Source organism: Meleagris gallopavo, chromosome 14, assembly GCF_905368555.1.
Source record: "Meleagris gallopavo chromosome 14, MGAL_WU_HG_1.1, whole genome shotgun sequence".
Classification (NCBI taxonomy): Eukaryota; Metazoa; Chordata; class Aves; order Galliformes; family Phasianidae; genus Meleagris; species Meleagris gallopavo.
The window spans coordinates 9,722,740-9,750,012 of record NC_139417.1 but is presented as its reverse complement, the minus strand read 5'-3'; the positions used below and the strand labels follow the sequence as shown (position 1 = coordinate 9,750,012).

At 54.3% G+C, this 27,273-nt stretch overlaps 2 protein-coding genes across 2 annotated transcripts in view; both read right to left on the bottom strand.

Moving 5' to 3' along the window:
- PLXNA1 (plexin A1) overlaps nucleotides 1-27,008 on the bottom strand; it is an 88,332-nt gene extending 61,324 nt beyond the window's left edge. Inside the window, 2 exon segments of the mRNA XM_019620119.3 lie at nucleotides 20,848-21,030; nucleotides 25,806-27,008. Coding sequence (XP_019475664.2) covers nucleotides 20,848-21,030; nucleotides 25,806-27,008 — 1,386 coding nt within the window.
- The window catches only part of CHCHD6 (coiled-coil-helix-coiled-coil-helix domain containing 6), a 132,684-nt gene continuing 132,392 nt past the window's right edge, over nucleotides 26,982-27,273 (bottom strand). The window contains exon 10 of the transcript XR_014886396.1: nucleotides 26,982-27,154. The gene's annotated coding sequence lies outside the window, so the exon portion shown is untranslated. The remainder of the gene's footprint in view (nucleotides 27,155-27,273) is intronic.

Genomic DNA, 27,273 nt, shown 5'->3' with positions numbered 1-27,273 from the left:
TTTGTCTGATCCCAGCAGCAGCATCCATCCCTCGCTATGGCAACGTGACAAATGCACCTTTCCAGCCCTTTTATGGGCCGTAGCTGCGGCGCAGAGGAATCGATACAGTTTTACCCTGGTTCTAAAATAGATCTACGGGTGGATGTCGCACTGGCAGTAATTTTTAACTAGCGGGGTAATTTCCCCATTACATTATTGCACTGCGCAGTGCTGGGAAAGAGAAAGAGATGTATTAAAAAAAAAAGCAAAAAAACCAACAGACGTGAAGCACTTCCAGTTAATTTGAGGCTCCAGGAAGGACCTAAAAATAATCACTGTAAGCAAAGAGGCGGCGACACACAGAGTGCTCCGGTGGGGTCTGCGATGCGCACCGCTCCCACTGCTAAGGATGTTCTAATTGCAGGTCTAGGGGGCAGCAAAATGAGGTTTGAAGACCTGGGTGGGCTGCTTGGGCCATAGGACGGCGGTTTCCCAAAGCCAGTTGATGAGATGAGCAGCATCACTTACCGGCATGGGGCTGCTCCCAGCCCGTGCCCACCTGCGGGGCCAGCGGTGGCTGGGGCAGGGGGAGAGGATGTGCTTTAATCAGAGCAGCCCCCTCGGAAGCACGTGTCTTCCTGCCCACCCTGCTTCCCTTCCACCCAGGGGAAAAGACATTTACCAAAAAAAAAAAAAAAAAAAAAAAATCTATTAACCTTTCTCCTCATCCTGACGCTGATATAATTACCCAATACTAATAATTACTCGCACTAATTTTTCGCTCTGGATTCCTGCCCTTGCTCTACCTGTCTCTGCACAGCAGAGCCGGCTGCTTCAGGCTCGAGCTTTGCTTCCTATGGGGCTGGAAGGAGTTGTAGGGCTGCAATGAAATGGAGGATGCTACTGCCTCTCTCCAGCCCCACTGAGGCACTGGGGTGCTTCTACTAGTTGGCACCATCCCAACCATTGCCATATCCCTGAGCTCTGGGTGAGTCATACCCCCTGGTGTGGGCTTCAGGCGGGGAGGCTGACAATGGATGAATGGAGCAAAGCACCCACAGGTGGAAGACACCACAGAAATTAAGTTGCTCGTTCGTGCACATAGTGGGAAATTCAGTTGTGGATAACAAAAAAACACTCATCAGAGGCAAAACTTATTTTGCTTAAATACCTTTTGCTTTCTGACCTGCTCCCAGGCACTCTTCTTCATAGAATATCCCCACTTGGAAGGGAGCAATAAGGATCACTGAGTCAACTCCTGGCTCCACACAGGACCACCCAAAAACTAGACCATCTTCCTTCCAGCCCATGTATTTCATCCCTTGACCTACATGACTCCAAGGAACCTGCAATGGCAACGTTCACAGCTTGGGCTTGAGAAGCTACTCAGCCCCACAGCTTGGCAAGGCAGGTGGTGAGACCATGGAATCATTAAGGTTGGAAAGACCTCGAAGATAACCAATGCCAACCCACCCCCACAGTGCCATAACCACATCCCTTAGTGTCACATCTCCAAGGTTCTGGAACACTTCCAGGGACGTAATGACTCCACTTCTCCTTGGGCAGTGCATCACCGCTCTTTCTGAGAAGCATTTTTCCTGATAGACAACCCGAACCTCTCCTGGGTCAACCAGAGGCCGTTACCCCTCGCAGGCAGAGATGAGAGGACCCAAGAGCAGCCACGGGCAGCCCGGCCCAGCGCAGCATGGCGCTGTACAGCCCCGGCACAGGCACAGCAGGTGGGGAGCGAGCACAGCCGGTGAGGAAAGCGGCTGCCAACATACCAGGGCTGCCTTTGGATTTAACAGGCAGCAGCAGCAGCCCGGGCAGACTGCACGGCACAGCTGCACGGCACCGCGGCACACAGACAGTGACCAAGAGAGGAGCTGGAGTCACTCACATCCCTGCAGGGGGACACCTGGCTCTCCCAGCCCCTGCCCGCTGCCGGCAGCCCCCTCCTCTTGGCACGAGAAGTGCTCGGCGACGCTTTGTGCTCTTATCTGCGCGCGGCTGTGATTAATGCTCAGCGGCTGGCAGGAGCGACGAGAGGAGGGCGCTTTCGCCCGCCTGCCACACTTCAAAGGCAGGGACTTATCTGCCTCAAACACACTCCGCAGCCTTTTCACGGGGACCCTTTCCAGTTCCACGGGGCTCGCACAGCGCTGACAGGCAAGGAGAAAGGAGGGTTTATTTACAGGAGCGCGTTTCAAAGCCTCCCCCGCTCCCTCCCCAGTACACTCCAGGGATGTAGCGAGTGGTAAACCTGCAGGGACAGCCCTGTGCCACAGCTCTGCAGAGCTCAGGGCTGCGAGTGGAGGGTGACAACACAGAGGGGGCACCAGGGGTCCCCATGCCGCAGGAAACCTCAGCATCATGCAAAATATCTCCCCAAGGCCAAGCAGGACCTGCTCGGCCCCAGCCAACCTGGGGCGGAGGTGACAGCTGCTGGGGAGCGTCACCCAACACCACGCAGCCCAGCTCAGGGCAGGAAGCAGAGGATCCTATGTCCAGCCCTGTTCATGTGGCCTGGGCTCACCCCGAGGCAGCCGGGCCCCCAGCACCCCCACATACCTTCCCCCCACCTCAGCCCCAGGGAGCAGCAGCACGGCAGCTGCCGCCCGTACGCCCTTCTCTAGTTTCCAAAATGAGGTTCCTGCATCAGCTGCTCTAGGGGGAACACTCCTCTCCCCCCTCCATCCCTGCTCAGTCACCTCGAAAATGCAGGACTAGCAGCAGCTGCGAGGTTGCAGCATCAGCTGTCCTCGGGGGGGCCACAGTCAATGCAGGCAGTGCTTTCGGGTAGGGGGTGCTGGCTGGGGACAACAGCAGGGACAAGTGTTCAGGGACGAGGTGAGGATGTGGTGCTGAACGCTGTGTTTCAGGTCACCAAAACTCTGCATCCAGCGAGGTGAGGATGAGCACCAAGCAGATCACTGCTGGGATGGCTCAGCACTGCCGGGAAACAGTGGCAATGAGGACTGAAGTGCAAGGACATGGGCAGCGGGAAAGGGGATTTGGAGATGCATTCCTGCCGCATCCCAGCAGAAAAATGCCAGCAATGCAGCCTGGGCAGTCAGCAGCTGCCCCACATTGGAATGTGCCCATGACCCCCCTCCGTGGCCACTGCACTGCAGCTGAGTATTTCTGGGGGTCTGACACAGCATTCTGGGGGCACGCAGAGCTCGGGGAGATGTTGGCAGGCAGCACGGGGCCAAGATGCTGCTTCCACACTCATAACACACTGAGGGCAAGGGGTGAGCTGAGCTGCCAGTCAGTACAACCCACTTATAAAGATTAATACAAGCAAGGCTCACGTCCTAGGCCCTGCATTGCCGTGAGCCAGAGAATATTAGAACTTTAATTATATCAGTATAATAAAGCAAAAAACAAGAAGATACTTAATCTAAATCAACGCCCATAACAGCGACAAATCCCAGAGGCTGACCTGCACTGATAGCTGTGACACTGCCTTTGCAGCTCATGTCACCACGGGTGTCATGTCCCTGTGGTGGCACCCAGAGCTCGGCCACATGGACTGAGGGCAGACAATGGGGTACGACCAGAGGTTTTGCCATGGGATATAGCTGGAGGGGCTGCAGGCTGCCTGCAAAGCTTCCCAAAGCCACGTGGTCCCTCACACAAAACCACGGTCCTACCAGCTCCATGCCAAGAGCAGGAAAAGCATGAATGCAAAGCAAAGAGTGCCTAAGGGAAAGAGGGATTACAGCAGCAGTTACCCATTCAGCTTCTAGGGCTAGCAGGCAGCTGCCTGGAGCAGGGTGCTCTAGGGAGCACAGGTTTGGGAGCAGCTGCGTCAGTCAGAATTGCCCCATCAGCAGAAGGGATGGAGAACCACAGCCCTCCTCACAGCTCAACCAGCTCTGATGGAACCAAAAAGCTCTCACTAAGACCTTTTGCATCATTTTGTAGGAAAACTGAACCACTGGAGAGAAGGACCCGGTGCCAGAGCTGCAGCCTCCAGTAAGGAATTGAGATAGAGTCAAATGTCAGTAAAAGAGGGACGTGGGGAGACCACAGATTGGGGTGAGAGCCCCAAGGCCCCCTGGAGCCCCACACTTGCTCTGAGACCCACCGAGGCACAGGCACCACTCCTCTCCAGCCCGCCAGCTGCTCCGGCAGTCTCGAGCCATTGATTTCTCAGCTTTGCCCTTCAAAACTCTCCTGGCTCAGTGCCCAGTTTGTATCGTCTCGTTCCTCGGGAGCAAAATATCTCTATTATTATTGCAATTATTTCCCAATCAGCATCGCTCAGGGCTGACTCAGTGAGGGGATGGGCCCAGCGCCCAGCGATGCACAGCCGCTGCCCCTGGAGGAAGGTGGGTATCCCCACTGCCATGGCCATCCCTGCTGGCTCTCCAGTACGCACTCAGCACTTTTATTTTCACCTCCTCAGCAGCGAGGAGACCACCAGCAGCAGCCTGGCTTTCTGTACCATGGCTGTGAGTCCAAAAATCTCTCCTGCAACACTCCTGCACACCCAAAATACTGTTTATTTTCCTACTCGCTCCAATGCCCAGATCAAAAAGGCAACACAACTCTTCTCCCTATGCAACCTGAGCAAGGCAACAATGCCAACGACTAAGAATGTATCCTCCGCATCCCAGCACCAGGACACTGAGCAAGGGGGACATAGGGGATGCTCCCTTCCCAGCCAGCTATTGGGGAGCCCAAAACCCAGGGAGGAGGCAACTTTGCCTGGAGCTGCATGGGGAGAAAGTACACAGGAGGCTCCCAGAGCTGCAGCACGCCGGAGATCAGCTGATCCTCCTGTTCCTTCCCCCCGCATCGGCCCCAGGAAAATAGCTGCTTCCTTCCTGCTCCCTGCAACAACACCACAGCAGAGAGGAGCTGCCTGAGGACAAGGAAGGGCCACCAGAAGGCAGGAAAAGCCCACGTGGAGTTGGGAACAGCCCCCACCTCAGGTCCAATAGCCATCACTCCTACACCACACAGCCCAAAGCCTCGTGCTGCAGTAACACATTGCTGCAAATGCATATCAACACAAACAAAACCCATCCTCGCCCAGCAGGGAGAAGGGCAGCCTTGGGTGCACCCTGTGTCACCCGTTTGACACCGGCACCGCTCCTCTCATTACTGCTGCCCTGCAGTTTTATCCCAATGGGCAAATTACACCTGATGGGCCAGGGGAAGCTGCTAAGTAATAAAAAAAGAAATCAAGGCCTGAAAAAACACACGGCATGCTGACAGCATTAAATATTAATGTCTCACGCAGGCAGCAGAACTGGACATGCAGAATGCCTCGTGAATTCAGTGACAAATTACATACTGTTTAATGTGCTTCCTGGGAAAGCAATCCATCGTATCAGGCGGTGGGAAAGTTACAGACACACTTCCTATTTTTTTCATTCTTAAATAATCATGTCACCTATCAGTGGGCTGAGATGGAAACTGCAGGTAGCTCCCCCCGGACCCCTCCAGCTCCCGGACACAGGCACACCTCCAAGGCTGGAGGAAAGCTCCTGCTGTCCCACTGCTCACACCCAGCTGAACCCGGCTGTGTGCCAAGCACAGAGCAGAGCGCATACAAATATTTTGCTTCCAACCGCACCTTGCTCTCCCCACCCCAAGCTCTCAGCGTGTTTGTAGAGCTCTCCATGCTGACGTTCCTTCTGCATTTCACAGCTTTGTAACGGAATCATAGAATTGTTAAAGCTGGAAAAGACCACTAAGATGACCAAGTCCAATCCATCACCACCATGTCCACTAACCCTGTCCCACAGTCATCTCTGGCCCTCAACCCAGCTCAGTGTGTGCCCCACTGACTGTGCCCCTCTGCACAGCTCCTGGCCATGTGGAGGACACCCAAGGTCAGACTAGACAGGTCTGAGCACCTGATGGAGCTGCAGGTGTCCCTGCTCACTGCAAAAGGGTTGGATCAGATGGCCTTTAAGGGTCCCCTTCAGTTCAAATTGTTCTATGATTCTACAAAGAGACGCAGGGCCGCATCAAGCCCAGCAGCAACACAAGCACTGCAGTGCACTCTCCATTCACAAACAGGATGGAAATGAAGCTCTTCAGCCCATGGATAGCAGCAATTTCGAAGGAGAGATTGAGAAGATTTAAATACAGAGATTGCCTTCCCTGAGGACACTGCTGCAGACATTTAAGAGCTCAGGCTTTACACTGCGCAGGCACTCTCTCTGCAGCACTCGCGTGGCTGCAAAGCTCCCCTCTCTGCTCACCCTCCCTCGGGCTCACCAGGAAGCAGGACAACAGCAAGCAGCACCAACACCCATAGCAAAGCCTATGCACCTCTCTGAGCGCCCGGCACACAGCTAGGGCTGCTCTTTGCGAGCGTGCCTCCCTGCCCACAAGTCTCTGGAGGAGCACGTGCTGCATTCAGAGTGAAATCCTCAGAACAGCTTTCAGGAACACCTGCCACCATCTCACCTCCCCGGAGCCGCCACGGCTGCCAGGGGATCTCAAGCAGAGGCTGCCACTCGCATGACGGCCGTGGGGCCACTCGCAGCGCCATGCAGCCCAGCACCCAAAGGCACGGCACTGAGCAACTGAAGCCCTCGCTGGCCCCAGCTTCTGTGGAGGAGGGGTGGCCCAGCAAGGGCTCATCTGGGGTTTGGAGACAGCAGGGATGGAGACAGGACGAGCGGTCCCCAAATTCACAGCGTGCTTTCTCCTGAGACAGCAGCCCAAGGGTGCACCCGCTTGAGGATCTGCACTGTAGAGAGGCCAAGGGGTGGGAAATGATGTTAATTAAAGTTTTAATTACTGTAACCAAACGAGTGGTATAATTACTTTATTCTCGCAGAGACTTCAAACTGATTAAGAATCACGTGCGCAAGCTTTGATTTGATTTTTAATTAAACGTGCCGTCAGAGGCGGTGTGAGACGAGCAGGGGCCGGCTCAGCCTTAAGACCTCATGGGAACCCCAAGGCCAAGCGGGGACCCCCGGATGCCCCCCCAGCCAGGAGGTGTGGAGCTGCAGGGGCTGCAAACGGAACCATTCTGCAGGGATGTGGCACCAGGGCTGGTGGCACCAGTGACACCTGTGTGCTGTCCTCACCAATCCCCATCTCTGGGCACCTCCTTTCCACAGGCTCCTCATCAGCCCCTGGTTCCCACACCCCAAACCGCCTCTCCCAAGAGCTCCGTGCAGTCCCCTCAAATATTAACGAGCTCGCGCTGCCACTGGAGGGAATTATTAAAAAACAATTTTGCAAAGGTATCTTTTTCAAATAATAATAATACTAAAAGACAAAGCAGTAGAAATTAAATTCCCAGTCCCCTACCTCAAATAAATAGTATCAGAATTTGAAATGAGACATAATTACCCCGGCAAGGTTAAAGCCGCTAATGCAGACAGAATACAGAATCACCATTCATCATAATCACATCTCATATCACAGCCATTATTTATAATTAGGAGGCACGGTTTAAAAAACACATAAAGACGCCCATGCAATGCAGTAATTCTTCTGTTATCGCTCCTGGAGGGCCAACCCAGGCCCTTTCAGAAGCTCTGATTTGTGGAGTCCGGATCAGGAATGAAAAGAACCCAAAAGTCATTCCCAAAGAGCGTACCTGCCAGCAGGTTCAAACCACTGTGCCCAGCTGGGCGAGTGCTGCAGGGCAGAGTTGGCACATGGCACGTGCCCCAGCCTGACCACCAGCCCCATGGATTCACCCAGCTTTCTCTGCCACTGGGTGGTTTTACGTCATTTTAAACCATGGGACAAGTCATAGCAAGAGCTGGTGAAACCAAGAGCTAAAGGCAAAGGTGCCAGGAGCTGCCCTGGTTTGAAGCAAGGGCTGTGCAGGCTGCTCCACAGCCCGGTGAAATATTAACAAGTGAGGTTGGAGGAAATTACCCTTTATGTCTTCCAGGGAAACGAGTGCGAGGCAGCAATGACACAGCACAGTGACAGGGCACAGTGACACGTGGTAGAGACCAGCGCCGGGGATGCACAGGTCTCCAAGTGACTCCAAAAAACACAAGCGTGCAGTGCCACGGGATGCTGAGCTGCTCCATCCCACACAGACACTCCAACACTCAGGATGGGGGAATATCTGAGGGCAAAACAATCCCTTGAGTGGTGGTTCTGCACCCCTTGGTGGCAAATGACAAAGCAAGAGAGGGTGCCCAGGGTGAGCTGGGGCCATGGCAAAAGCCCAGGGAGGAGGCAGCAGGATGATGGAACGAACACATCCACGTGCACAACAGCTGCGGTGTTTCGGAGATGGAAAACAAAAGCAGAGCAGGACCAGGCACCACAGCAAAGTCCCCACTCCAGGACATGCCACCAGCAAGCAGGGGACACACCTGCAAGGTGATGCTCCCTGCAGGGCCTTTAACATTGGTAGCACTGAGTTTACCAAAGCTCAAACGAGCAGAGAGAGAGAGAAGGAGGCACTTTGCAGCGCTGCACGGAGGATCGCTGTTTGCCCTTCCAAACGCTGAAAACTAATCCCCCCTTCTCCCCTTTTTATCCCATTGAAAACTTGACAGAACCTCCTAGCGCTTTGCAGTTGAAATTGGCAGGTCTTAAATTAATTGACTACAATTTTACACAACAACATGTTTAGCTGAGAGTTGGCCCGCAGCCTGCTTGGCTCGCCACCGCTCCCCAGACACTTTTCAAGCAACCTCAAAAACTTCATAACACATCTAAGGCAAAGGAAGCAGGTTGCCAATGTGACCCACTCCCTGCCAAAAATCAAGCCCTGCTTCCCCACACCCCCCTCCTCGACCCTTCTCCGACTCCTCCAACACTTCCCTCACTCTCATTAATGGCTTGTTAAATTATTCTAATAATCTCTGAGGACTGTGCTCCTCCAAACGCAAAGGAGTAGGGCACAGGTTTCCTTCTTGCTGGGTCACGGGCCTGCTGCTTTGCCACAGGAATGACAGAGATGGGACCAATGCGTGCAACAGGCATGAGGAAAGTCAGGTTCTTATTCCACTCCAAACTGACTTATTTCTGCTCTCCTTCCACTTAAACCCCAAAAGATGAGGCCCAAAGCAAAAGCCGACAACACAGTGCCAGCACTGGTGGCACATCCTCATTCCTTCCAGCTGGGAGACAGGTGCTCTGGGGTGGCACATTGGTGACCCTGCGCACGGGGACATGCAATCCCACCGATGAACCCACAGCTCCAGCTCACCTCCAGCTCTCACCAGGAGCCAGCTCAGCCAAAAACAATTGTGCTGTTGTTAGCGAAGCCGGAGCGGCTGCTCAACCCAGTGCCAGGTCCCCAAAAACTCAAGTTTGGTTCCCCCCGGTCCCTGAGCCTCTCTGCTCCAAGATCCTAAGAGATGCCACCGTGGCCCAGTACCAATCCCATTGCCCAGTGTCAACCCTATGGCCCAACGCCGGTCCTGGTGCCAGGCACGTGTCCAGGGCACAGCGCTGAGCTCCGGTCGGGCTGCAGGAGGCTGGCGAGGATTTCTCCAGCTCAGCCTCGGGTCAAGCAGCTGATGCTTGACGAAAGCCAAATTGGGGGTGGGTTGTTTGTGTGATTTTATTTCTTGAATAAACAGAAACATCCTGTGTGTGATTAAGAGCCTTTATGAAAAACACACCAGCACCAAACTCTGCAGCTGGGGCTGGAGGTACCGCAGCGCTTGGGAGGCAGAAAACAAGAGGGTTTGGCTTCCTCGGGGTGATCACGGATTGACACAACAAAACATCCCAGGCAAGTTTCAGGCCATGCACACAGAAATCCTCCCCGGGAGACCTAAGACCACTGTCTTCTCCCAGAATTGCCACATGTTCCACCAAGCCTCCTCTTGCCCCTGCCCCTGCTGCAAGCTCAGGGCAAGCAGGGCTCCAACAGCCCACGCACCCTGAGCCGCAGCCACGGTGCACCAGCATCGCCTTTAAGCATTAATTATTTTCTTTATCACCTTCTGCCTGAGGATATCAAAGCACTCGGCATGCATTTATGCTGCACTCCTCCTTTTGGCTGCGGGCATCACCATCTGTAGATGGCAAGGAGGAGAAAGCTGTGGTGCAGACGGAGCAGCAAGCCGACCCCAGCCCTGCTCCGAGACACAGAGCCAAACACAGGGACCTGCAGCACTCCTGTAGCCATCCCACTGCATCCATTCCATCGCATCCAACCCATGCAGCCCCTGCACTGCACTCCTGCCCCAGGGAGCCATGCCAGGAGAACACATGCTTTTGTTTAACGAGCATGGGCTGAGAGGGGAAAAAGGCACTTAAACAGCTCACACACACAAAAAGCAACATTTTCAAGTTGTTGCTCTTTGGCAAGGTTCAAAATAGGCCAAGGTTTTTGTTTTCGTTGGGAGGCTTTAAAAAATGTATTTCATCCAAACCATCCTCAAAACATTCCTGACATTTATCGCCGTCAACTTTTCCTCCAATTAATTGCCTCTGCACAACTATCACTGTCCTGATGAAAAACAGCTCCAGAAATACTCAAGCCATTAAAAAAAAAAACCACGCTTTCTCTTGCTCAGTTTCTCTCTGCTCACAAGCACAAACAGAATTAGGGAGGCAAAGGGAGCAGAAACAACACAGCCTCCATAGCGTTGTCCAGCGAGTGGGGATTTGGGAGGCGACAGTGGCAGCTCACTGCCCATGAGCAGCCCCCAAACCACCTCTGCTCACAGCCCTGCAGCACGTGGGACAAGCACAAGGCAAAGCCAAGCACTGCTGCTCCCCAGCAGACAGCCCCCAAAAGGCACCTGGGTGGATACGGTGTCAGGGAAGGCTGGAGCTGGTTGCAGGCTTCTTAATCGCTTCCATTTCCAAAGTGAAGCAGAGCTCTTGTTTCAACAGCTTGCATGAGCAGCTGTCAGGCAGAGAGGTTCAAAAGGACAAGGCTGGAGGGAGAAAGGGAGCTGAGGCTCTGAGCAGAAGGGTTTGGCTATGCATGTGGGTGGAAGGAGGGCACTGAGGAGGCCCCCAGGCTGTGCCCTTCAGTCCCCCAAGTTCTCCTGTGCAGGTTTAAGAGAAGAAAACCCCGAGCTAATGATGTGGAACGTTCACCTCACCTGCTAAAAGAGAAAAGCATCTTTAATTTTAAACATTGAGAGTAAAAACAGATCCCCTGAGCCTCATAAACATACCAGAAAGAGAGGGAGAGTAACACAGAGAAGCCCTGGGGAAATAAACAGGGAATTCGATTTGGGAAGTTCCCCTCCCCAGAGCTGGGTGGAAATCACCCCCACAGCACCATAGCAGGCACAGGCCATGTATGAGGTGCAGCTTTGCTGGATAGTTGGTTTCTTTTTCTTTTTCTTTTTTTTTTTTTTTTGAAGTAGTTTGCTTATTGCTCCTCATTGCTGGGATGCAGAGAGCGGAGCAGGAAGGGATGTTCTGACATGAGGGACGGAGGTCACCATGCCACACTGGGGCTGTGCAGCCTTTCCAAAGGGCTCTGTATGTGCAAGTTTTGCTAACACAGTGCTTTCCACAGCTAATTACAGACACAACCATCCTGGCTAGGGGACATAGGCCTATTTTGGGAGCTTTTATAGAAAAACATCTACATATATATATGTTTATATATATATAGACACGCATAAACACACACAGAAACTGCACTACCCTTTCTCTACAATATTTTCCAGTTGCACTTCACTCATGGCTACCAGTTCACCATGAGCTGAGCCAAGGAGAAGCCAGGTGCTGACCAGCAGAAGACCTGCTGGAGTCACAGCCCCCAAGATGCCAGGACATGGGGTTGTCCCCAAAAACACAAGCAGAGATAAACCCAAGCAAGCCAATAGCTCTGCGAGCATTGGCTCTACAGACACCGGAACGCAATTAAGATCCACAGGGTTGTGTCAATCACCAAGAGAAGGAAACAGCAGGGAAACCTCTCTCAAAACACAATAGAAGTGCGAGCCATGCTAGTGTCAGGGTGCCTAGAGAATGTGGATGTGGCAAAAATCCCTGCTTGAGCACCTGAGGCTGCAGTCTGGCACCCCAAAGTTGAGGAATGCTGCACTCCAAGAGCAAGTTCAGCCCCAGGCAAACCTCCCCCCTGCATCAAGGGACCCACTCTTCCCCTGGTTCACAGCCCAAAGAGGGCCCACCCAGAGAGACGCAATGCCATCCCCAACGTCCCATGTGGAGCTCACCCCCAAGGGCACATGGAGCTGCCAGGGGATGGGCGAGCAGGGGAAGGCGCGCACAGCCACGGCCCTGCACAGCGCCGGCGCCCAGGATAGCACACAAATTGCTTCATTAAATTTCATCACATTAAGCCCGTTTCATGAATTTAACATTGTCCCCGGACTATTGTTTGTCTGAAAATTAAATTACGGCAACATTTGTTGTTTCAATGAGTCTGTCAATTACAAACGAGACTGGAGAAGGGGGATGCAGGCATGGGCAAGTGATGGCGGCAAATAGGCGGCCCCAGCAGAGGTGGGAAATGCAGCCCCTCTTCTTATGGGATGGGAGAAGGGAAGAATTCAGATAATACTTAGTTTCAGTCAAAGCCAACTGTGCCAGACAAGGCACACTGGGCACAGGAAGCCTGGCCATGTTGGATCCAATCATGGCTCCAATGGAGCACCGGGCAACAGTAGCCCCAGTTACGCTGGTCCGTGGCTGTTTGGTCTCACCAGTTTGCAAAGCTTTGCCATGAAGGGAAATACTTGGAAAGAAATCTCATTTATGCTTCCTTTTCCCCTGAGCAGCTCCTCTCCACAGTATCAGAAACAAAGGTGACAACCTTTCGCTTTGTAAAGAAAACCATTGAGCCAAATGCACTATAAATAGCACCCAAAACTGACCCGTATCCCCAGACGAGGGGAATGAAATGAAGACAAGTGAACCAGCACCTTCAAGGTCAGAGAGATTTTTTTCTCCCTTTGTTCAAGGTCTGGTAATTTTATCAACGTAGGAGAGCAATCCAACATACGTCATTACGGTTCAGCTAATAAAGAGCACACAGCTCTGTCAGCCGGGCATTGTTTCTGCTGCTGTTACGGGGACGGCCATAGGGCACGATGCTCCCCCAGTGGACACTGCCCTCTGGAGCAACGAGCACAGCAAAATGAAAGTGCTCTCAGCTCATCCAGCTTTGCTCAGTAGGGTTCTCCCCACGGTCTATTCTACAGAGAGGCAGTGTGTCACATGGTGCTGGCTCTCTTCTTTATATCCAGCTGCTAAATTGCATTAAAAGAACTAAGTGTCCATTAAATAAAACTTCCCTGCTATTGCTTGCCATGCAGACAATTGCTCTCGCTGCCACTGGGATGCTCCCTGACAGCAGCACACAAAGACGGAGGGTGTGTGGTGTTTTCGTGTTGGTAGGAAGGAGATGGGAAGAAGAGGTGGTATCTGAAGTCTATGCATGGACTGTGGGGGTTTTCCACCCTAGGCTGCCCAGCAGCCACTTCCAATCAAGAGATTAAAGCAAGCAGATGCATTCCACACAAAGCACCTTCAGGTCCAATGCTAAATGCTGCCCTAAGCCAGGATTAGCACCTCCCAGATGTGGGAGACACATCCTGATGCAAGTGGCACATCCAAACCCTGGCACCACTCTGCTCTTTGACCAGTGGAGCTCAGTGGAGCTTGGGGCTATTCACCACCCAGCCACATGTTTTTCCACTTCACCTCAAGCACTGATCTCACAGGGCACCTTCCTGCCTCCCTACCTCCCCCATCACTCCCATTAGAATTCTCTCCCTGCTATTTCAGAGCAGCACAGCCCATAATTACCAAAGGCAAGGCACAGCAGAGGCTGAGCAGCGGCTCACCCTGAGCTGCCCACAGCCAAGTACCACGCTCAGCGACACTGAACGACCCCACAGATATCAAAACACGGGGATGGATGACGGGCTCCAGAGGTCACCAAGGGGCGGATGGGGTCCAGGTCCCTTGTCCTCACATCTCTACTCCTGACAGGTTTCCTACACAAATTCTGCAGGCACCATTAGCTGGGGCTGAAGGCTGGATACCAGCACACAAATTGCTGCCTTCCGGGCTCCCCGTGCCCTCCCTTTTCTCTGCTGCCTTTGGTGGGAGGCCGGGGCCATTATTCCGTGCGAAAAGCTAAAATTAGTCAGTGTTCAAGCCCGTGAATAGGCACAATGGTTCCAACAGGAGGGCCTTGACAGCACAGGGGCCTCCCAGCTCATTTCCATCTCAATGGGATGGCTTTTCACCCTGCCATGTCCCCAAGGGACCGTCACTGAGGTCCCCAGTAGGCGACCACAGCCACAGCCCTGCTGTGGCACCCGAGACGGGCAGGGAGATACAAGAAGATAGTTGGCATCATCTAAACCAAGTCCACAGGAAAGCAAGGCAACCACCAAGCCTGGAGCGTGCCTGGATCCTCCAAGCTTGGTCTCAGTGGAGGGAAATGCAGAAAGGACCAGAAATGCCAGACACAATCACATCCCAGAGCCTCCTCCAGCTCCTGCCTTCCAAAATCACCTTGCACGAGGGTGCCCATACCCAGCACGATGCTCCGTGCCCGGCTGACGGATGGGGCTGCATGGAGCCACACGAAGTCAGCGCTTTCTCCAGGGAAAGTCTGAGCCAGGCTATGGCCCCGCCTGGCAGTGCGCCCGGCTCCTCTCTCCATCTCTTCACCTGCCGGCTTTGTGCTGACTGCAGAGCAGATGGGGGGGAAAACGAAGAGTTATGGCTTGAGTCACAGAGCCTGGAGCATCTGGGGAAGGAACCCCCCAGATCCTCTGTGCAAGGTGCAGGCACCCCAGAGCGTCCCACAAAAGGCAGGAGGGCAGAGGGGGCTCAGCCCCATCCTTCCCCAGAGTCACCCGAGGACGGAGCCAGCAGCTGCTGCCCCGGCAGGTCTCAGAGGCCGGCAGTTCACAATGAATTTCTAATTGTTTCCTCCAACAATGAGACATCCTGTGCGGAGCTCAACAAAGCCTTTCGCAGGCCAGCAGGGCCCCTTCCTCCTGAGCTCCGCACCCCCTCCCTGCACCCCATCCATATCCAGGGCAGCGCTGCCGCCTCCACCTTGATTGAAACAGGCGGCACTCAGCTCTGGTGAGAGCTCTCGAGGGGCCGGGAGCGGCCGAGAGGTATTTGATGGATGCACTTTGGCAACCGTTGGCTACCTTGTCATGCCAATAAAATTATCGCTATTGAGTGGGGAGGAATGCAGGCACGCACTCCCTGGTGCCCATCTCCCCAGGGCGTTGGGGCTGCTGCAGAAGCCCTAAGGAGCTGCAGGCATGGTGGGGAGGGGGGTCCCCAGAGGATGGGATGGGGACAGAACGGGAGAGGGCAGAGGCGGCAGGAACAAAAGGCCCTTGTGTGGTGCGGCCAGCTGCTCGCCCAGCTCTGCCGCGCTCACTGAAGCAGCAGGAATACACAGAGGAGCTCAGCCTTGATGCACCCCAAATGCACTGCAGAGGTATGGTGCAAGGGGCAGGCTGCTGCAGAGGTACCCCAACACCCACTCCAGACAGCATCAAGCGTGGCACCACCAAAAGGAGCTGCATGACACAGTGGACGCTAAGGATGTCCCTGCAGAAGGCGGACAGCACGGCAGCAGGGCAAGGGGCCAGCTCCATGCAGGATGGGGACATGGGGGTCACGAGGGGAGCCGAGCCCTCTCCGAGAGCTGGATTTCACACGCGCGGACACAATGGGCCCCTTTAAAGCCACGAGCTGCTTAAGCTGCCTTAGTGCTAAGCAGAGGCAATGTGAAAGGAGCCGCGTGGCCGGAGGGGATGGGGACAAACACCGGGCAGGGAGCCTCGTGCTTTCTCCTTACAGCCTCACAAGGACCCTGACCTTCACAGGGTGATTTGTGGATTGGAGAACCAGATGGAGTTTTGTTTCTGTACCTGTGACACAGAGCCCAGGGCATCACCAGGAAGAGGACGCAAGCCTCATGCAAAGCCTCCTCAAAGGCAGCAGCAAAGTGTCCAGCCACGCAGAAGGGCTCTCAGAAGCCAGAAGCAGCTCTCCCCTGCTTTGGCTGCCCTGAGAGCAAGAAGCAGAGCAGTCACTTGGAAACCAGCAGCCCAGCTTCAACTCACAAGGTGCCCCAATGATCTGACTCAACCATCAGCCTACACCTGTCCACACCAGGGTGCAGCTCTTGGGAGACCTTGCCCTTAACTTGTCACCCAATGGAGATCTACACAAGTCCAAAAGACATAACTTAAGATCACCAAATGCTCCCCAAAGCAGGCAGCCAGCCTCAGCTGACAAGGACAGGGTGAGCAGCTGGGTACTGCCCAAAGCAGGAGACATTCCTGCTCCCTCCAGACCCACATCTCCCCTCCTCAGCAGCCCCCACAGCAGCAAGTCTGTAGCCAGCAAAGCAGCCATCCGCCAAAATACCCAGCACATGACTAGCAGATGCCCTATGCTCCCTGCCAACCCAGAGGGGATAATTATTGACTTGCGGCACAGCTGGAGGAAGGAGGGAGAGGAAGAAAGCAAAGGGGCTTTCACAATGAAAAGAGATTTTGCTTTTAAAACACTTAGAGGGAAAAAAAAATAAATCATTCTTTAGAAGCAAAATCAGAAGGGGAGAAAGCACCAGTACTGCCCCAGGCAGTGAGGGAGCAAAAACATGATTTCCCAGCCCAGAGTCAGCAAATGATGGGGAAATTCCTGCAAAGCCCAAGCCTGTAGATTCCTCCTGCTGCTCCTCACGCCCTGCCCTGCAGCTGCTCAGCCCCGGACTCACTGTGCTCACCAAATAGCCCCACTGAACATGAGCTGCCAGCGCTCCTCCCCAGGCAGGAGCTGCAAGGTCCCCAGGTCCTTCCCAGGAGTAGCAAGCACCACATGTTTGTGCACCCATAGGGATGACCCACTTAGCACAAAGAGTTTATTTGTTTTTTTGGGTTTTTTTTTTTTTTGTTATTACTGTTAAAGCAGAGAAGCCAAAGAAACCAGACACAGGGCCAGTTCAGCTGTGCTGTTTGTGGGAGAGGATAAACACAGTGCAGAGAGCACAAGCTGCAGGGGGGAGCAAATTCCCAGCAGGGATGTGCCCTGATGCGTTAGCACCCAAGGCCATCTGCTTTCAGGACAGGGAAGGAGCTAAAGAGATTACAGTGGCAACCAGGGCAGCTAGAGACAGACAAAGAGATCCTCCGAAAACGAATGCTCAGCTGGCAGCAAAGGGCATTCAGTCTGATGCAGTGCTCACACGGCTGTGCTCACCTTCAGAATTGCAGAAGCACAACCAGAGCACCACAAGCAAAGCTGAAGTAGTGGCAAAGGCTGGTGATTTCCAGGCACAAGGCAGATGCCGGGAAAGCAACCTTTGCTGCTCTTGCTCAGATTTCCTCTAGAAGTCCCCACGCAATGTGCTCCAGGTTCATGTCCCTGTGTCACTTCCCCATCCGGCACACCACAGGGCACAAGGACGGGTCCGTGACGCACCCACAGAACGAGCTCCAGCGTGGAGAGGAAATGGCTCACATCCAACACCAGCAGCATGGCCAGTCATCCCCACGTTACTCACCCCAGCAGCGGCAGAAATTCCCCAAACAACACAACCCCGTGACTGCTGGCAGAGGGCAGAGAGCACGAGGGCTGAGGGCTTTCCAAGCTTGGCCTCTCCGCATAACTCAGCACCATCCAAAGATAACCACAGGCCTGCTTGCCTGGTAGGACATGAGCACAGAGCGGGCAGCTGCAGGGCTGCAACTCACTCAGCACCATGGCAGTCCCATGCTTCATCCTCCCCCATGCCCCTCTGCCCCAGCCCAACCCCATCCTGCTGCCACACTACAGCAACTCACTCCCCGTTTTGCAAACATTCTTTGATTCTGACGGTGCTCACATCACTTCTCCCCCCAAATCCCAGTCTCCAGATTGCTCCAACTGCAGCCCAGACTCCAACACCACAACCTCACGCATAGTGCTGCCCTGGAAAGCCAGTTCCCCATTTAACAGGATGGTTTCAGCCAGCCCACGGATAGAGGGATGTGGAACGGGGTGTCTGGAGGCAAAGGGCAGGGCAGGCTCCAGCTGTGGTGGTGGCAGGTGCTGCCCTGCAGCCTCACAGCCGCCGCAGGGAAGCCAGGCTTGCGTGGCTTTTTCAGGGGACAAAGGAAGGCTCTGTCTGCATGCAACAGCCTGGACAAATGCTGGCCATGGAAGCTGCCATCCAAGGAAAATCCAGACACAGCAGTGACTCTGCCCTGACCTTACCCCAGCCCAGATGGCACCATCAGTGTCCCCTTGTCTGACTGGCATGCACTGCAGCATTCTTGGGGATGGGGAGCACAGAGTGCCCGTCTGCACCGTGTCGCAGCTCTCAGTACATTGCTTTGTTTTTGTAGGGCCTAAAACAAATCCTATGGATATAAAGAGACACAGCACACATTTCCCTGTAAAGGCATCAGGGCTGGCAGGAGGGCAGGGGAAAGAAATGCTCAAGGTACACGAAGCCAAAACACAGGTACTTGCTATGGGGACAGAGGAAACAGCAAGGGGCTGCAAGCAGACGGATGCCCATTACTGCCAGGAGATGGGCAGGAGCCTGAAGAACCTCATCGCAGCCCGGGACCACAGCACCGGCCCTGAACTGCCACGCCATATGCTGCCATCCCAGCACCCAAAAACAAAGCATTTGTGCACCCTGCTGAGCGCCCCATCCCCTCGCTGAGGACACATCAGTACCATTCAGGGAGGCACTCACAGCCACCCCTCACTGCGGCCCCGCAGACAGCCAGGCAGTGGGATCAGGTAGCTGCTGAGGCAGCGCTTTGCAAGCCAGCCCGGCAAAAAGGCTGGGCCACCGAGCCCAAGGTCACAGCCGAGGACAGCTCAGGTCCCCCAGGGCTCAGCACGATGCTCAGTGCCCACAGAGAGTTTCTACGCTGTAGGGCAGAGGTCGTGCAGGGAATTGTCAACCCTCACCCCGGTGTCATCATCTGTCAGGGATAAAAACCTGCCTGGAGTCCTTGTGTCGGGACAGGACAGACATACATCTCTTCATGTCCCATTGAGCTCCTGCTCCATTACTTCAGGCCCCGCAGACCCATCCGGCTCTCTGGGACACTGAACAACAGCACACAATGGTGATGGGCAGAAACCAATAAAAACAGAGAAGCTCTGCAGAAGAGAAAGCCGCTCAAACTACACCTGGGCTCCGAGTCCTGGCCTCAGCCTTGATCTTGCACCCAAAGTGAACACACAGCCGGCACTTGGCCTGGCACCCACCTTCGACAATCACATGAAAGTGACTCTGACAGCACAAGGGTCAGGGAAAAACTGAAAAGTAGAAAAAAAATGGAGGAAAGGAAGAAACAAATCTTCCACATAAAAAGCAACTGCCATCCTCTCTAGATAAATAAGGGACAGAAGGTGCAACGCCGTCCCCGTGGCTTTGTGAACCCTCCTCCCACGCTCTCCTTCCTTCCACCCTCATCACTTACGCTGGCACAGGCTATTTAAAACCTCCCGCTGGGAGCTCAGCAGCAGGAGAAGCCGCCAGCAATGCGACGCCGGTCCCTGCAGGCCCCGTATCGATCAGGAAGGGAGGACGAGCTGCCTCCGTCAGCTCCCTGCAGCCTGGCGCCGACACCACAGGAAGGGAGGAGAAGTAGCCCAGCGGGGCACACAGAGAGCACCATCAAACCCCAAACCCAACTCATCTCTTTGTTCCAAATCCCAGCCTACTGAGAACAGGTCCACGAGGTCAAGCTCTGGTTTCTGACCTGTGTTCTCCTCTCCAGTGGTCTCAGGAGATGTACGGGAAGATTTTGTTTTAAACAGCAAGGATAAGGAGAAGTAGATCAAATGCAGGGACAGACCTAGGAAGGGTGCTGAGACTCCTCAGCCAAGTCCTGCACCTCCTGCCTCTTGCCAGGATCACGCCAGGACCTTTGCTATGCCTCTGCCTGGCTGAGGATGCTGTTAACGCAAGCGATGTTTATACAGGGCATGTATGGCTGTAATTATAGGAACGATGTTATGATAACAGGAAATCCGTGCCCTGTGGAGATACAGACAGAGAAATACACACTCACTGCTATTTGCTAATTGCCACCAACAAGGAGCCTTTGTGCAGTGGTGGGGCACAGGAGGTCTCCCCCATGCTGGGAGATAGCGTAGCACCGCCAGGCTGGATCACTGCAGCACCTGAGGGCTCTCTCCTGCCAAGGGAACATCTCAGACCAGTTTGGCTCCCACATACACCACAGCATAAAACCTAAAGCACGCTGCCAGTACAGGCAGAGCACAGAGCCAGCCTTCCCATCCCACCATCTCCCGAAAAATGCACCCATCCCTGCAAGGCAGGGCACTTCATGCTGACTCAAACAGAGGAGGTGTGAGAATATCAAATCAGGCTAGAGAAATCCCCACTGCAGCAGTAAGGGCACAGCTCATCATCCCCTTGGTGAAGGACTCCTCCAGAGCTGGAGCAGAAACCTCAACTCAGACCCTACTTCCTCCACTTCAACCAGATTCAAGATGCGAGAACAACAGTTACAGCAACTCTGAGCCCACGAGAACCAAGAGAAGCTCCATCCTGCCCACTTCAGACAAACAGCGCTGCCAACCCAGCTAGATGTTTCCCTCAGCAGCAGAGATGTCAACAACCACCTCTGCTGGCCCTTCCCAGGTCAGGGGCAAAGCAATATGGACCTGGTGAGGCAGAGCCAGTCTCACAACAGCTACAATGCAAATCAACAGCTCTGAGAGACAACAGGACAGGCTGACCCAGCACCAGGACACAAACTCTCAGAGTTACAGCCCTCCCATATGACAGAGGTTCAGTACATCTGTTTGGCAGAGAGGAGCAACAGGGATGCACGTTACCCAAACACACCAAGGCTGATGCTATGACAGAGGCGCACTCCACCCTGCACCAAAGGGTCACCAAACCAAGCAGACATCTCCCCATCAGCATGGGAGCAGCTCTCCTACCTTTTTGATCTTCCCACTCCGTGTGCCCGCAAACACAACAGTTTGTCCTCTGTAGTCATAGGCGGCCACCGAGGTCATCCCGTCCTCTTTATCCACAAAAAGTGGGGTCCCCTCAATCGTGACGGTTCCACCAAGTGGCTGGTTAAAATCCTGGCCACAGAAGTTGTCATCGATCTGCAGCGGCTGTAGGAAGAGAATAGAAGAGAGATGAGCTTTCTGGAGTGTCAGAGCAACAAGGGCTCATGCTGACCTCCATCACCACGGGAGAATGGAGCAGGGGCTGTGGAAGCAGATCCCATCCCAGACATTCTGGCAGGCTGCAGTAAACCACCCATGTGGGTGGAGCTGCTGCAGTCCTAGCTCTGCAACCCCAGGAACAACATGGGCTAGGACACAGCTCAACTGCCCCCATCTCTCTCTAGACCCACGTATAGGGATGCTCCTCACCCGCACTCAGCTGGTGGTTTTGCTGCATCACTCTACCTGTACACTCACAGGAGATCTCTGCCATTGCTTCTCACCTCTATGTTCCCTTATTCCCCTCCTGTGCCCCAGAAGGGCATGATGCACAGAGGGGGCACAGCTCTGACAGTGCAATGCACTCATACTTCTCCTGGCAAATGTGGCTTCGATCCAGCACTGGCTGGCATTAGGGTAAATGACAAAATCACAGCTAATGGCAAACAGATCTCAGAATGAAACCCATCCCCTTGTTTCCATGACCAAAGCAGGACAGGAAGGAGGAAGAACGGGTTCTGGCCAAATTCTGGGCATCCACAGCGAGCCTTGGTGCACAGGGCTGGAAGGGAGGCATCCTGAGGCACAGCGCCTGGAGAGGCAGGCAGTCTGCTCAGGCCACAGCATTTTCCACTTCAAGAGGCTCTTTACATAACTTTGAATTTAAAGGGGAGAGGTTTTTGGCAAGCAACTGCCTCCAAATGCATGCCAGTCCCCAAGGGGCTTTAAATCCATACAGCATGTGCATGTAACATATGGGAAAATGCCGTGCTCCCAAGCTCCATGTGCGTACACGCATTAAGCAGCTCCGGCTGCTAAAGCAACAGCCCCACCACTTCCACCCAGCACTGAGATCTGAGCAGGGAGAACTACAGCCCCAAAACTAGAGGCCCTGACCATCCCACACCCTAAAAACAGCTCTCAGAAAAGCCGGACCTTCCCTGTGCTGTCAAATACAGACATGGTCACCCCTACCTAGGCTCAATGTACAACCCCAAGGCCAGCAGTCCCGCTCCTGGCTGCAGTCAGCACCGTGCCATCCTTTTAGCAGCAGAGAAATGGGAATGACTCCAGCTGGGCACGCTCAGCCTCCTAAAGCAGTCTGGAGATGCAGTCTTGCTTGCTCAGTTGTTCTAAGTTCTGGTGCCTGGTTTTGGATGTAGGCACAGATTGACTCCTTTCCAGGCCTGACCCCTTTTTTCATCCTTCTGTAAACTGGAGGAGCTTGGGGACATCCAAGCATGCAAGATGCACCAATCCCCTAAAACAGGAACGAGGAGGTGAAGGATGCCTGCTGGTGTGAAGAAGCAGGGAGGGGAATTAGCTCTCCAGTCTGTACTCTGCAATCCAGGGCTGCAAGCATCCCTTCAGCCCATCAGCCAGCCCTGAGCTGGTCAGACAGCCCTGAGCAAATCTGCAGCTCGCACTTACGGCAGGTACAGAACCCACCTCTGCCTGGCACCACCCCAAGCAGGGCAGCAGCACAGGGGTTAACACAGCCTGAGCTCTGAGCAGCCCTGAGCGCAAACCATGAAGGTATTTAAGCCCTGGCAGCCCCTGGAAGCCAATGCAATTTCTGTTCTCTCTGCACTTCAATTTGCAGCTTCCCCAACCTCATCAGCTGCTGAATATGCAAGAGGATAAATGTTTATGGTGTTTACTCCTCTCTGCTTTGTCTCAACAAACTCTCTGGGAAACGACAAATACAGCTGCACTCCAGGGCCGTGAGGAGCACCCGCCCGCCACCGAGATGCCGACACCACCTCGGTAAATAATTACGCCGACAATTAGCTCATTAACAGCACAGTGCCTCGTTAGGGAAGCGCAGGCAGGCACCTCGCCGCGGTCGGGCTGAGTGGGCAGCAGGAGGCTGGTGGCACCCACCAGCATCACATCCCGACTGCCCCACAGCCCCACTACATGGCACAGCCTGCTTCTCCCAACCCGCATAGAAATTGGGGCAGAAAACCCTGATTTCCTCTGTGAAGCAGCCCCAAGGAGAGGGGACACACCGAGCTAACAGAGCTGGACTGGAACAGGCAGTCTCCTTGATGTGCCTTGTCTCATTGCCTCCCTTCAAGCCTGCCTACAAAAGCAACGAGGGAGCAGACAGCAGAGGCGAGACTCGTGCCACTCAGCGCTATTAATTGGCCAGTAATTTGCCAGTTAATACCATTATACACACACCCCGTCCTCCCACGCCTGCCATTTAAAACCTGCCTTCCTGTGCCTGCTGAGGCTGCTACCCAGCAAGGCCCATGCCCAGCACACAGGGAGACACGGTGACACCAGGAGCCAGGCAGGGCACTTTGGGAGCTGGGTACCAAGAGTAGGAAGCAACAGTGCGCATCCCATCAGGAGCAGCAAAACCCCTGGAAGCACTCTCAGTTCCCCAGCTCGCTGCCAAGCCTGGCAGTGTCTCCTGGCTCCAGCAAATCTGCAATGCCCCACAGTGCCCAGGGATTAGCATCCTAAGGCTCACAGCTGAGGAGAATGCTCCGCTAGGGTCTGGAATAAGAAGGAAGCCAGCACCCAGGTCAGGAAGCTCCTTGCCCAGCTTGGTGCTCAAAGCCATGCCCTGTGTGGTGACGGCACAGCTCTCCCCAGCCTTCCTCTTCCCACACAGTGAGAGTGCGCAGTGCAGGTGGACCAGTCCTCAGGGATGTATGTGGATCAGTCCTCAGGGATGTGGCTTTCTGGCACTGAGAAGTCCCTCTTATGTGCTAAGAAATGAGATTTGGACTTTCCGCTTTCCAGAGGAGACTTTAAACCATAAATCCTGAGCAAGAGCAAGGGAGCTCCTGGGACATTTTCCATACAGATCAGGCGTAAATCCCGAGCAACTACTGACTTTAGCAATTATATTCTGCCTCCTTAAAAAAATCAACATGCCCTTTATTTTCTGGCCGGCATCCATCACTGCAAGATCCGTCAGCTGCCACAACCCACCCCAGAGGTGGCTGCATTTTACAAGGGGCACACAGATCCCTGCCAGAAAGAGGTTACATGCTCTGCAAGCTCCAATTTGGCTCACTCCCAGCACAGCCAGAGGCTGAGGCTTGACACCTTGTGCTGCTCTTTGCCACGCTTGGCAGGTGGAGCAGGACAGAGACAGAAAATGGCACCTGGCTCCCAAGGTCGGCTTTGTGCCACCGCAACCCAACTCACGTGAAAGTAATGACACCGCAGGTCCTCCCAGTGCCACCACCTCACACCTGCTGCCCCTGCTAGGGTTCCTCTGGAGCTGGGCAGGGTCTGAGCGCTGCAGTGCTGCTGCTGCTGCCTCTGCATCACCAAGGGAGCAGGTTAGCAGCGCACGGCAATATCACTCCTTCAGATGGGAAAGGAAGGAGAAACACAGCATCAGGTCTATGGTAAGCAACCATACTGTGAAACAGTAGGGAAAAAAAAAATAAATCACAGCATGTGCAACTGCACAGGACTTTATCTCCTGCGCTGCATTGCAACCAGAGAACACCTCCCTGTTCCCATTCTCATCCAGGTGTCAAACCAGTCAGCATTTCTCTCCCTCTCCCACCACATTTCCCTGCAACAGCAGCTTTCCTGAGATGCATGGAGAAGCCCCTGCGCACCCACCGGTGTCTGTAAACTGCCTGCAGCAGACACATCACGGCCCTGCAGGGACACAGCCCCCCACCTTTATATGGGGCACTCATCAGGCAAAGCCCTCTCCCCACAAAGGGGCAGAGGGCCTGGGAGCACATCGGGATGAAGCAGCAGGCATCTCCTCTGCCTGAGCCAGCAGCTGTGCAACCCAACAAGCAGCAGTGTAACGATTTCATCATTTTCCACCAAAATTGAATTAGTTCAAAGCCAAAATCTGATTTGTGAGCCCAGCGCTCTTGACAGCAAACCCTTTTCTTTGTCAGGCAGCTGTTAGCCGTCTCCTTCAGAGCTGCAGGGAGGACACGGGAAGGAGGCCGGGCTCTCCATGGGGACATGCAGGCACCCAGGGCAGGAGGCAGCTGCTGACCCCCAAGACCTGGGACAAGATGGGGGAAGGAGCATGATGATGTCCTCCTCTCCTGCCTCCTCCAGCAGGAAAACAAATCCAGCAACTGCAATTGCTCCCTGCTCCTCATAACCTTTCTCCTCCTATCCAGCACACCATAGAGAGGACGTGGTCCCACCGAGCTGAGCATCCGATCCTCTGTTGGGACTGCCAACCTCTCTGCCTCCTTCCCTACTTGGATCCCTCTCAATTCCCCTCATTCTCCTGCCCCAGCAGCTTCTGCTCAGCCACAGCTCCGCCAAGCCCCACATGACCAAATCCTCCCAAATTCACACATGCCATCTTCAAGGGTCTCCCTGGCAGAGATGTAGTAGACACCATTTGTACTTCTGAGGGCTGAGCATCTTTGCCCTCAAAACCAGCTCACCCACACCCCTTTACTCTACAACTCTTGTTGTAGAGTACCTAGGAACAAGAGACCTGTGCCAGCACTCAGCCTCCCGCTCGGGGCCAGCAGCTATCAGCAGACACTGATTCAACCCAAACCCAGACAGCCTTCCCACACCAAAGCCACAGTCTCCACAAGGAATGCTACCAAGCAAGCTGAGCGCTCAGTCCTAACTGTGCCAGTCCCCAGAGCCTCCCATCAGGAAAACAGCAAGTCAGGTCAGGTAACTGGGAAGGGTCTAGAGAGTCCAGCCAGGAGCCAAAAACCACCTGGCATGCATACAGACAGGCGTGAACTTACCGAGTTGATGCAGCCCAGCTCCTTATTCAAGAGCCAGGGCAGCGAGAGTTTCCCTTCCCCTCTGTAGCATGACTGAATACGTTCCTTGATCTTATCCTTGATCTTCTTCAACGTGAAGAGGCAGAGCACAGACTCCTTGGGAGGCTTAACTCTGTTTTTCTGGCCCTGGGAGAAGATGGTGAAGAGGATATCCTCCCGCTCCGAGATGCCCAGGTACTTGGCCAAAGCCTTGCCGGGCTTGGTCAGGTAAGCGTCCTGGATCAGGCGGTACTCAATGCCATCCTGCACACAGCCGATGGGGAACTCCACGTAGGAATAGAACTTGGGGTCATCCACGCAGAGGCGGACGATCTTGGAGGTGAAAAACTGCTCACCAGTGGAGTCGGGTGAGGTGAGCTGGGTGTCCAGCTGCAAGGTCAGGTAGTACACAAACTGCTCACTGCTGAAGCTGTAGATGTAGTAGATGTCAAAGGTGGGGAACTTGGAGAGCGTGTCCGAGGGGATCTTAAGCTGGGACGAGACAAACTCATCCTGGTAGACAAAACCAAACATCTCCGCATTCTCCTCATTGGCCATCAGCTTGCGGCTGGAGAGCGTGGGGAAGTACTCCGACTTGCCATCAATGGGCGTCCCAATGAAGAGCTTGTTCTGCCCGTTTAGCACCTCAATGATGACCCCAGACATGGTCCCCGACTCATTGACACTGGAGAGGTAGTGCTCCTTGCGGTGGTGGGGCTCACCCAACTTGAAGAGGTCATCCAGCCGCAGGAACTGGCAGATACCCTGCGAGGCACTGCCGCAGGCGATCAGCCGGTTCCCCGAGTAGTCCACCAGCAGCAGTTTGTTCACGTTGTTGGTGGTGACCAGACCGTGCGGGCAGGACTGAACGCTGGGGGGAGGGTAACACTTTTCATTGTCCTCCACGGGCCCAGTCACGTGCGTCCGCAGGAGCGTGAGGTTATTGGAGAGCTTGTAGATCCGATTGACGGCCCCCACGTAGACCTCCCCGGTTTTGTTATGGACCACCAGGTGCGTCAAGCTCCAGTCTGTAACCGAGAAAGTCCTAAAGGGAGATTTGGGGCTGCCTTCCGCCAGCGGTAGCCAGGTGCTTCCCAAGAGCAGCAGGGTCCAAATGTTGACAGACAAGTGGTGCTTGAGCCAAAGGAGCCGCATCGCGGCAGTGTCACATCCGGCCAAGGCCATGCCCAAACCCAGCCACAAAATAAATAGAAACAAATCCAAACTAAAGGGGTGAGGAGGAAGGACGAGGAGCTAATGGGACACAGTCTCCTCTGCTTCTGCTGTGCTCAGCATTCAGGGCATCATGGGCACTGACGGTCTGGTCAACCCTAGAGGGAGAAAGAAAAACAGCAGGGTTAGGAGGCTTTCCGGCAGCTCCTGGCACAGCAGTAAGCCTGTTCCACACCACTCCACAGAGGCTTTGCTGCTTCATGCTTATAAGGCAGCA